This window comes from Camelus ferus, chromosome 24, assembly GCF_009834535.1.
Source record: "Camelus ferus isolate YT-003-E chromosome 24, BCGSAC_Cfer_1.0, whole genome shotgun sequence".
NCBI classification, from domain to species: domain Eukaryota; kingdom Metazoa; phylum Chordata; class Mammalia; order Artiodactyla; family Camelidae; genus Camelus; species Camelus ferus.
Genome location: NC_045719.1, coordinates 24,228,909 through 24,240,183, shown reverse-complemented (window position 1 = coordinate 24,240,183; position 11,275 = coordinate 24,228,909). Strand labels below are relative to the sequence as shown.

Below are 11,275 nucleotides of genomic sequence, written 5' to 3'. Positions count from 1 at the left end.
ACACACAATGTGGCCCTTCCCTGGAATGTGTGTGTGTGCGCGTGCCCCTTCCGGAAAACGGGGCGTGCAGGAACGTGGACGCCAGAAAGACCTAGACAAGCATGCAGAGATAGGTGCACAGACGGGCTGCTCACGTCCGTCTAACAAGGGGCTGGGTGGGGTCTGCACGGAGGCAGGGGTAGGTGCAGGCTCCCTGAATATCTAAGACTCTGCATGTGCATGTGTTTTAAGTCACAAAGCAGAGTTCCATACCCACACGTGCATTTCTAAGCCTTCGGTCCCCTGGAATTCACTTCTACTAAATGCTGACACTGCATTGTGGCCAGCATTCAAGACGTCAGAACCGACGCTTTATCGACCCTCATCTTCCTGGGGCCATTACAAGAACGTTCATCCTCCTTCATGACCTGAAGTGTCTGCTCCGAGATGCGCACGGTGTGTGGCAAAGGCCTTCCAGACATCTGCTCCTTAGGACTGCTCTGCTTCTGGGAAGAACATGTAAGAGGAAGCGGTAGGAATGACTGAGATGTTCTTACTGTGTGTCTGGCTGGGGCGTGATGCTGTGCACCAGAAACTGACACATTGTAAACTGACTACACTTCGTTTTTTTTTTTTAATGGGGGGAAAAATGATGTGCTGGTGAGAACGCATGCATCTCATGCATGCATTAGGGACACAAGATCACAGAAGGAAAAAACCGAAATTCTAAAGAAAATCTTCAAACGACCCGGAGAGGCAGTGTCAGTAAATGCTTAAATACATGACACCCTGTCCACCGAGCGGTGAACGGTGCAGCCACTGAAATGATGTCAGGAAAGACATTTAGGAAGGAGCGTTCGTTGAGGAAAGCGGGTTACAGCGAGCGTGGTGGGTCACTCCGTCTTAGGGAGGGGGCACCAGCGTCACCCCCACCGGTACCAGCACGGCCGCTGGGCTAGTGTCACAGCATCCTGCGAGGCACAAGCGTTGCCCCCACTTCTCAGGGGAGGCCCCGAGGCTCGGAGCCGCCCGCGAGGGCCTCCTGACAGGCGTAGCTGAGACGCACTGACTATTTGGAAAGAGCAGGGCTTTTAAGGAGGGTATCGGTGATGTGCTGTGAGTGAAAAAGCTGCGTGTGCGCGCTTTCCATAAACGCGGGCCTGCCCAGGGCGCCGGAATGCTGGCTCTGGACAGAGCCTCCCTGTCGCGGGCAGAGACGAGAGGTGTGCCCCGCAGCCCGCCGGGCGGAACTGGCTCCCTGACCGAGTCCCTGGCTTGTCGAGGGAGGCGGTGTGACCAGGAAGCCAGGTGGTCCACACACACAGGTGCTGAGTGTCCCCAGGAAGGGCTCTGATTTGCATCTGGGGGTTGGGCTTCCTGCCTGGCAAGCATGGCCCACCCCCAGTGTGTTTCCAGAGAAAACACGTGGAAAGTCAGGTTTCAATCCCAAATGCGAGACAGGGAGGCTGATGGGCCGATGTGAATGGGCCTGGATCCCGTCAGAAAGGAGGGGTTCATGCCCTGCGAGGGGCTGCTGAACGCAGCCTCAGCTGCAGATGCAAACCCATGGGGACATGCATGTGGTCCCCCACCCTGTGGACCCCGTTGTCCCCAGGGGCCTGGACCCCTCCCGCTCATGGGCCATGAGACTGCGAGCGAGCTGCCTGCGCCCGCCAGGCCCCAGTGTCTTCACCTCTGAAGTAGGAGCGAGGACTGCCCTGCTGTGATGGTGCACAGAGCGCAGGTGAGCAGTGACACGGCCCTGCCCTGGCTCTGCTAACTCGCTTCATCTCCCGCAGAAGGACCCGGGGTGACCCTCACCCCACACCTAGGAAAGCGTCTCTCTCATGGCCACACGCCCCGAGCTCGCGGCCGGGTCTCTGGGCACCCAGGACGCGCCGAGCACACGGCCGGCCTCGGCCTGCGGGTCGGGTCCTGGCCGCGCCGCCTCCCCCCCATGCCCAGGGCAGCGAGGACGCCCTCCTACCTGGCGGAGATGTTGGTGAAGTGCATGTAGGACGAGATGACCACTCCGATGCATCCCTTCCCGCCCTGCAGGAGGGGAGAGAGGTGGTCACCCCGCGGCGTGGCATGGAGCCTGTCTGGAGGGGAGCGTCCTCTGTGCAGACCTGCCCTGGGGCGGGGCACACGCCTACGGGAGGCCGCTGGCCAGCAGCCGGCTGAAGCAGGTGCTCCCCGGGCATCCAAGGACGCCCCCCAGGCTGGTCTGCACCGAGGCGGCCACTCGGTTCCCCGTGTCCCAGTGAAGCCGGGGCAGAAGCAATGGACACGACTCATGCCCCACGCACAGGCCCAGGGCTTGGAGGGCTGCACACATGGCCCAGAGGAGCAGGAAAGCCGAGCCCAGCCAGCCGCCAGCATCACAGAGGACCAAGGAGCCCGGACAGGGCAGCCCGGCAGGACCGAGGTCTCTGCTGCCACCATAAGCTGGCTGCAGGCACCCGGGCTCCGTGATGGGCCCCCTCCCCCTGGTGGAACCAGGGACCACCACCTTCCGGAACACACCGCCACGACCCCGGACAGCGGTCGGCAGACCAGCCACCTCTGCCCATGCCCGGAGCACCGGCCACCTGTGAGTTGAGCTGTTTTTACACTTTCAAACAGCTGAAGGAAAACTGAAAGGATGCCATTCCAATGACACATAAAGTCACATGAACGTCACATGTCGGTGTCCCCGGGGAAACTCTGTCAGAACACGGCCACGCCTGGCTGCTCAGGAACCTCGGGGCTGTGTCCACCGGCGACAGGAGGTGTGACGGGCCCATGGGGCCCAGAGCTGTGGGTGCTCGTCTGGGTCTCTCCAGAACAGTGGGCGACAGACCTGGTCCAGAATCACGTGTGCCAGACGGCTGTGCCACCAGCACGCAGGTCCCCAGTGCGTCCTGGACAAGGGAGGACGGAGGACACTTGGGGCTGGATCCTGACGCGTGAACGGCATCAGGAGCATCCTCCCCTCGGCCTCGTGACCCCTGTGTCCTCGTGGACACTCAGTGCACTCGGGCAGACGCACAGCCAGCCATCCACAATGGACCCCAGCGCCTGCAGCTGGAACCGTGCACCCCCCGGGGGGCTTCTGTTGTCAATCCCTGCACGTAGACAGCACCTCTGCCCAGTCCGCATCCGCGGGGGCCTCCGCACGGCTGTCCCCAACCACCAGCCACTGTTTCCAGGGCGCTGCTGATGGGCAGGAAGTCTTCAAGCACAAACAACCGTCTCTGGGACTTGAAGTTTTCATCCGGATCACTGATCACAAGATTCGCCGTGAACATTCCTCTCCAACGACTCCAAACTCAACGGTGCAGAGGGGGCGAAACCGTCCGGAAGAATCGCGGGGTGGTTCTGCTCAACCGGTACTGGCGAGTGAGGGGGGTCTGGGGACACTTCCCCGCAAACGCCACCCCATGTACCCACCTGGGCAGGGCTGTGGCAGGCTGGCCCGTCGGCCCCATGCACTGGGCCCTCTCCTGGGAGGAGGGGCACACCTGCAGGCCCAGCACGTCTGGACAGACGTCCGCAATATCCCGCCAGCAGCAGGGTGACCGACTTCCCTCAGCATCCACGCCTGCAGGTCCCAATCACGAGGCCGCTTCTCCCCCACATCATGCTTCCTAGAACGTCTCGGGAAGGGCTCACGGCCTCCCCGACAGCGTGAGGTGGGCAAACTGCTCTTGAGATACTTCAAGGTGTTGCCGGTGAATCCCATTAACAAGATGTGTCTGGAGAGCCAAGCGCTGTCTAGGAAAGGGCGCGCTCTAGAGGTCACTGCATGCCAAGTCCCTTGTGGTCCAGAGATGATCAGCTTCGCTTGTCTCTTCAAAGACGCAGCTTTTGATTTCACTACTTTTTCTCTGTTTTTTCTCCATTTTAACTTGGTTAATTTGGCAGGAGAACCACTGGAACCACCTGGCTGCTGATGAGACAAAGTGATCACGTCAGATGCGAGAGAAAGACAGGCAGAGAGACGCCTTCTGTGCCCCCGGCGGCTATTCTTCGGGCAAGCGACCGTCAGGTGCCCGGGGCGTGGGAGCTTTGTTTCACCCTAGGGGCCGGTCTCAGGGCTCCTGCGGGGCCACAACACGAAGGGGCGGCTCTTTTAAATGCAGGTCCCTGATGCAGAGGGTTTTGTGCAGTTTCTGAGCGTGCCAAGTCGGAGAGAAGAAACACTTCCAGGCAGAGACGTCTTCACCTACGAGACATGCTGATGGCCTCGGAGTTCGGTGTAAAATGCACAGAGCAGGGGCAGTCCCCTCCCTCCAGGCCGGAGCCCGCCCTCCGCACCTTCCCTGGGCAGAGATTTCCTCTCCGGGCGCGGCACGAGATCGTGGTGTCTGGGGAAAGGATCAAGCGTGCGGAATCGGGGGCTGCGGGGGAGGCTGGGAACACTCCAAGGCAGCCGAGAAGCTGCAGAAGCAGGACACGGGAGGAGGGAGGGGAGTGGGTCCGGGCAGCCCAGATGCTGCCCATGCCAGGGTGGACACATCCCGTCCCGTCGGGAGCCTGCAGGGGAAGCAGCCTGTCCGCCGTGTCCGGCCAGCTCGGCCGTGCAGAGCAGATGGCCCGTGTCGTAGCAGCGCCCTGCTTCTGGAGAAGGGGCTTCCGTTGATAACAGTGTGTGGAAATGAAGGCACGCGCTCTCCTGTGGTATTTTACTGCGTGCAGCTCAGCCCCACACGTGCTGAAGCTGGATGCTGGGAGGCTGCAGGACTCTTGGGTTTTTTTCCCCTAAGGATGGGTTCTGAAAACCGACCCACAAACCCCAGTGGGCGGGCGCTCACCCTGCAGTGAATGACGACCACGTGCTGGGGGTCGCTGTTCAGCCAGGCCTCCTGCGCCTTACAAATGGTGCACATCTTGTCCAGGGGTGGCGCGTGCAGCTCAGGCCAGCCCACGTCCAGGATCTGTGGGGCACATAGAGAAGGTGATGATGGTGCGAATGAGAAGGGTGCCCCGCAGCATCAGTAAACAAAGGATGCCGCGGCCGTCCAGCCGTCAGCCGCTGCGCCACCCCCGGCGGTGCCCGGAGGTACTCAGGACAGGGGTGGACAGGACACTGGCCCTGGAGAGCTCAGGTGCACATCCAAGGTGATTCCAATGAGCCCAGACTTTGTACCTTCCCGTACATAAAAAAGCACTAAATTCCTTAACCTGAGATGCCTGGTTTTCATTAATTAACAGGCATCGCTTCATGTTCCAACTACCCCGTCTTTGATGCAACATCTCATATATCCTGGCTCCTCCCTTACCTCTTCAGAGAAGTCCCTCCCAGAGATCTGAGACGCTGTCTCCCGGGCTTCAGTCCTCAGTTTCTTCCACTGAATAAAACCTCGTTCTCAACTATTAGGTTGTGCTTTTTTTTTTTTTTTTCCAGTCAACAGTGTTTCTTTCTTTCTTTCTTTTTAATTTAGCAAAATATTTCATTTTAGAGTCAAGAACAACACTGCCTGTTCCTTTTCTAAAACGTAGTGGGAATTGCGGCCAGGCTGCTTTACTGGACGGAAGAACATGAAAGATTGTGTTTTCCCCCGGGGTCTTAGCTGTTTTTCTGCGGCTGGGAGGGCAACTCGGGGAATGGCTTTCGGGAGCCGCTGAATGCCTGGCTCACAGGGAGAAGCCCCGCCTGGCCGGCCCTGGGTCAGGGGTGCTTGGCCCCAGCCGCTGCCAAGATTCCTCTGCTCAGACTGCAATGGCAGCTTGGGAAAGCTCACAAGCCACCCCTGCGCCCACTCACGGGGCAGATAACTTCTCCTCAGAGGAGAGGGCCCTGCCCCGCAGAGAGGAAGGCCTCCGAACCTGGGTCACAACCGAGAAACACAGAAAGCCATCGTCATGTGACGAGGTCTGTGCGCAGACACACACGCCCCGGTCTACACCCGCGGGCGCAAGGGTGTCATCTTTGCTTTCCTCTCCTTTTTTCAGTGGGGAGGGGAGGCAGAGCTCTGACTTCTTATAAAAGCAATAGAAATTGTGCCAAGTGATGGCGAAATTCAGAAACAGGCCGGGAGCAGAGAAAGTCACACACCCCTTCCCCACTCGGAGCCGACAGCTGTACGGTGCCATGACCCCCTTGCACTGCGTTTCTGTGCACACTGTGCAGAGCTGAATCCCTGTTAAGACTTAATTCCTCGCTTTTGCCTTGTTGACCAGCAGTGACACAGGCAGCTCACTGTGCCCTGCTTTGTATTCCAATGGTTCCAAATATCCCAACATGTGGAATATATATATATATATATATATACATGCACCATATATACCATAACTTACACTTACAACAATCCACAAAATGTCCCCTAAATCTTGCCTATTAAAAAGAACACTGTACCAAAAACAAAGAATATTGAGGGGAGGGTCTAGCTCAGTGGTAGAGCACGTGCTTAGCATGCGCAAGATCCTGGGTTCAACCCCCGGGACCTCCATTAAGTAAATATATTAAATATATTAAACAGATAGATAAACTCAATTATCTCATTATCTCCCCCCCCAAAAAAAGAATAATGGATGGAGGGGGGAGATCTTTGAGGTGAAAGTGTTCTGGATCTGATCGTGGCAGTGGTCTCAGACACACACACACACACAGCTGCAGGGAAACCCAGTGGAAGCTTCATGCAGTCTGTGGATGGTACCAAGGTCCACTTCTTGGCATTAATATTTGACTCTGAGTTATGCAAGACATGACCCCCGGGGAAGACAGGGCCAGGGCTCTGTGGGATCTCTCTGTATTATTTTTTTCAACTTCCTGGGAGTTTATAACTATTTTGAACTCTAAAAAGGTTAATTAAAAAAAATTAGTCATAGAGAGGAGGATATAGCTCAAGTGGTAAAGCACAAGCTCACGTGCATGAGGGTCTGGGTCCAGACCCCACAACCTCCTCCAAAAATAAATAAATAAACAAACCTAACTCCCCCTCTCAAAAAAAATAGATGAAACAAAATTAGTCCTGGATGTGAACAGTCCCTAACACCCCTTCTTATGTCGTATCCCACAAAGACCTGCTGAGGCGGGAAGCCCCATAAAAAGACGGGCAGGACCCCCAGGCAGGGCCACTGCTCTCCTGCCGGCACCATCTGGGTGCTGGCACCATCCCAGAGGCTCTGTCTCACCTTTTGCCTCTGAACCAGGTTACTTACCCCTAAAATTCTATTGGTTCCCTGAACTCACTTCTGATTGGTCCATTTGTAGTGCTTCATTTGCATGGAGCTCACTCCTGATTGGTTATTTCTCTCACTCTTGATTGGTCCATTTCTCTCACTCCTGATTGGTTATTTCTCTCCCTCCTGATTGGTCCATTTTTACAAAGCTTGTTCCTAATTAGTCAACTTTCGTTATACCTTATTTGCATATGATGTTGCAAAGTGTAAACTGGCAGCCTATAAATACCTGTGTAAACCTACAGTCGGGGTCCAGAGCCTGGAGTGTTAACTCCTCTGGGCCCGCTGGTGTAATAAACCTGAGTTCTCCACCCCTCCCAGTGCTGCTTGGTCTCTCGCCTGGATCCAGGTTGCTGTCACAACTGAGCTGTCACACGTTTTCTGCAGCACTGCCACAAACTACTTTCATATGAGCAGGACAAACATCATGGACCTACCTTTGGGTTAAGCTTTGTCAGGTCACATCTCTTTTCCAAAAGGTTTAACACCTACGGGGGGAAGAAGCAGCCGTTAGTCAAACTGTCACCCTCAGGGGTCAGAGAAGAGAGACCTGCCTTCTCAGCGCCATTTGCCTTTGAGATATCAAGGAGGACGGAAGACTGAGGTGTACGGCGTGTAACTGTCACGGAATGAAAAACCAACAAAACAAATGGATGTTTCAGGCCGGCAGACACACCCAGAGGGCGTGGCGTTCCTGGGAGGATGGGAGCAGGGTGAGGAGATTGTCCTTGCCCTGGAGCTGCGAGGGGACCGGTCTGGGAGACCCCAGGGCCACATGCTGCGCCCCTGGACCAGTGTGGTCTGTGGAACCGACCACACCCCTGGGAAAGCAGAAGGGGAACAAGGGGGTACTTCAGCACAGACCTGGGTCCTGGCTCTTTGCCTCCCATGCCCTGGGACATGTGCCCTTTAACACCTCCCTTGAAGGGCCAGCGCCTGGGGCTAACACACCTCACCCTGGAGGGTCAGTGTGCCGGTGGGGACGTTCTGTCCCCGCAGTCACCTATCAGAGCAGACAATTCAGATGTCCCTGGGGAAGACAGGTGCAGTCTGGGGTCCTTAGAGTTGCAGAAGACACTGCATGTCTTTCCTCCGATTTTTCTGAGTTCCTTGTTCCCAAAAGTGGTGGGGACCCACACTCTTGCTGTTTGCAAGGGGGGCTGTGGCCTCGACAAGGCCCCACTGGCATCAGGGGAGGACCTGCCCCCCAGCACCAGCCCCAGGCCCTGGCAAGACCCCTGCGGACAGTGAGTTGGAGCAGGGAGGAAGGAGGGACCAGGCTCAGCATGTACACTGCCTGGGAGGGGTCAGGAGGAGACGGCCCGCAGGGAGGAGGACCGGACACTGCCTCCATGCGTGGCCCTGGCCAAGCTGCCTCTGGGTCCTGCCTGGCCATTTGTCACCTGAGGGGGCTGATAAGGATGTTGGCTTGGGGTAAAGATTAGAGCTTCAAGGAGATACCCGAGGCCACACCCGGCAGGTCCAGGGAGGCGAGGAGCTGGAATTTAAGTCAAGTCATGATCAGAACCCACGAAGGACACAGACACAGGGCCACTGACAGGCACAGGGTTGGGGGAGACGGAGGGGGTTCGGGAAGATGCTGTCCCCCACTTCTCCTCACCGTGGACTCCAGCCAGAGATGCCCCGCGTTTCACAGTGGACCTGGGCAATGCTCGGTCCTCCAGGCTGACCTCGGGGGGACGGAAAGCAGGCATCCACACCAGGGAGGCCAACCACCACCCTCAACCCAGTGGGGAGGCGGGCCTGGCCCTGCCCATGGCTGCCCTGGCCCAAGGAGACCTGGGCGTCCCCCAGGGCGGCCCTGCCCGGACCACCACGGCCCTGTGAGTCCTGCTCCCTGGGGACCTCGCTCATGACCCATGGGTCCCAGAGCACCAACCTGTGGAAAGATGGATGGACGGCCAGAGAGACCCCCAGGACACAGGGGCGGCGGCTTCCTCGAGTTTCAGCAAACTCAGTGTCCTCCCAGCTGAACCCGTGATCAGGGCTCCCCTCAGTGTGTTCACCCTGTGTCCACCCCCGTCCCCACACAGCGTTCCCCACACTTGGCGTCCCCCCACCCCGACGCTCAATGCCCCCCCAGCCCCGCTTACCAGGTAGTTGTCCCCATCCTTGGACCTCAGCATGCATGTCACCTCCTGCAGGTTGTGCAGGTAGGACTCCTCGGAGCATCCGGCGGGGAAGGACATGGCGATGATGTGCTCGATGATGTAGGTGAGGTCCAGCTCGTGGCTGTCCTCCATGGTGGGGCTCCACGTCGCAGGCCTGGGGGAGGGGCGGCTTTCAGGAGAGGCCCTGAGGACCAGGGCCAGGGGAGGGGGGACGTTCGCTTTGTGCACGCCGGACCTGATGCCGGCACCTGCAGGGTTCCTGTCCACAGTCTGAGTACTTCCCGTCATGGGAGGGCCCGCGTCTCAGTGGCCTTAACAGACTGGGGCAGGGCGTATGCAGAGGACATGGGGCTCCCGGCAGCGCTGCGGGCCTGATGGAGACGCCTGCAGCGGGCCGGCCGGGTTCAGGAAGCCGGGACCCTGGAGGGAGGAGCCTTCCTCACTCTAGGGCATCAGGCCCGTGGCAGGGAGCTGCGAAGAAGCAGCCCATCGTGTGGGGTGGGTGGTGGAGGCATCTATGCCGGCGGCTAGTCCTGTGTGCACCAGCCCCTGCCAGGTGTGGGGGCCGCAGGCCCAGGGACGGGCTGGGGAGGAATCCCAGCTGCGGGAGGTGAGAGCTAACGTCTGCAGGAACCAAGGGCGAGCAGACCAGGGCAGGTGGCAGGAACCGGAGGATGGGGTCTGGGGAGGGAGGGAGGGGGGTAGAAACGCCCAGGGCATGAAGCCGGTGGCGGAGGGCAGCCCCTGGCCAGAGCTGGCTGGTGTGGGGAGGCCCGGGGAGCCCGGGCAGTGCCCCGCTTCCCATCACGAGGACGCGCTGCACGGGGGCCGTAGCCCGAGGTCGCCTCCCAGCAGAGGCCCCGGGGAGGCGGGTGGCCTCAAGGATGAACAGTTTTACATTTATTTCTAAACAACAAAGACAAGTTTGAGAGATATCTACTACAAGGTCAAATACTCAACATCATGAACCTTTCAAAGTGGGTTTATTCAAATCTACACAATGGCCAAGGTTTTTTTCTCTACCTTATGCCCCAGACATGGATGTGAAAGAGTTTTGATTCCTTTTTGAAAACCAAGTCACGTGGTTTTTGACACTGGTGTTAAAAAACAGCAGTGTGTCCTGGGCAACTGTCATCTCCCTGGGGGCCCGTGCGTGTGGAGTGCTGGCTGGGGCCGTCCCGGGCACCTGCGTGTTCCGCGGGCTGGAGTCCGTTCTGGAACTCACCCCTGGCCCCTGTCCCAAATTGCATTTCACCATCAAATTGCGGCTATGTAATTATTTACTGAGCGTTTCCACAGTCAGGGATTCTAACGCTGGGCGATCACACCCAGAAAAAGAGACAGCGCCATGGCGTGACGCCCCCTCAAGCATTCATCTTAAAACTGAAGACGACATCTCAATGACCACGGGTAATGCTGGGAGGTCTGCCCGCGGCCAGGGGCACCCCGAGGATCCAGGGTGACCGACACTCACCTGCACGGTCTGTCACAGCACAGAGATGTGGCCGGCGAGGGGGCCCACAGAGCCTGCAAATGACAAGACACGGTCACTTGGAGTCTCCCGCCACCCACACGTTGCAAGCCCTGTGGAGAGGGAGGGGCCGCGGCCTCTCTGCAGCTTAATCGTAAACATTAAGTCACAGCCGCCACTACCAGCCACCTCCCCACCTGGAGGGTCACCCACTTAGCAGGTCCTCTCGGCGCTAAGACTCCACACACAGGGGACACGATTCTGGGAACCAACAGCGCGTGATTCCAAGGGGGATGAAGTGATGCCCTGGGCCAGCACGTGTAAATGTGCTCGTAAACAGAAGGCGCTCAGTCCACGCCGGCCACCATGACGATCATCATTGTCAGCGCTGACGTGAATGAGCCAGCTAATGACTGAGAGAATTTTCAATTTTATCTGCTCTTTTTTTTTTTAAAGCTTATCCAACAGCGGGGAAAGCGTCAGGTTGTAATTACTTTCTGGTTCACACACCCTCCCCTGTGCATGT

The 11,275-nt window shown here is 57.9% G+C and overlaps 1 protein-coding gene across 1 annotated transcript in view; it reads right to left on the bottom strand.

Annotated features, from left to right (window-relative positions):
- Positions 1–10,802, bottom strand: part of LOC116659626 (tensin-3-like) — a 32,026-nt gene extending 21,224 nt beyond the window's left edge. Inside the window, exons 1-5 of the mRNA XM_032467414.1 lie at positions 10,753–10,802; positions 9,261–9,432; positions 7,584–7,634; positions 4,776–4,898; positions 1,967–2,031 (exon numbers count right to left, since the gene is read on the bottom strand). Of these exons, the coding sequence (XP_032323305.1) occupies positions 1,967–2,031; positions 4,776–4,898; positions 7,584–7,634; positions 9,261–9,410 (389 nt within the window). The 5' untranslated portion in view covers positions 9,411–9,432; positions 10,753–10,802. The remainder of the gene's footprint in view (positions 1–1,966; positions 2,032–4,775; positions 4,899–7,583; positions 7,635–9,260; positions 9,433–10,752) is intronic.
- Positions 10,803–11,275: the final 473 nt, after the last annotated feature.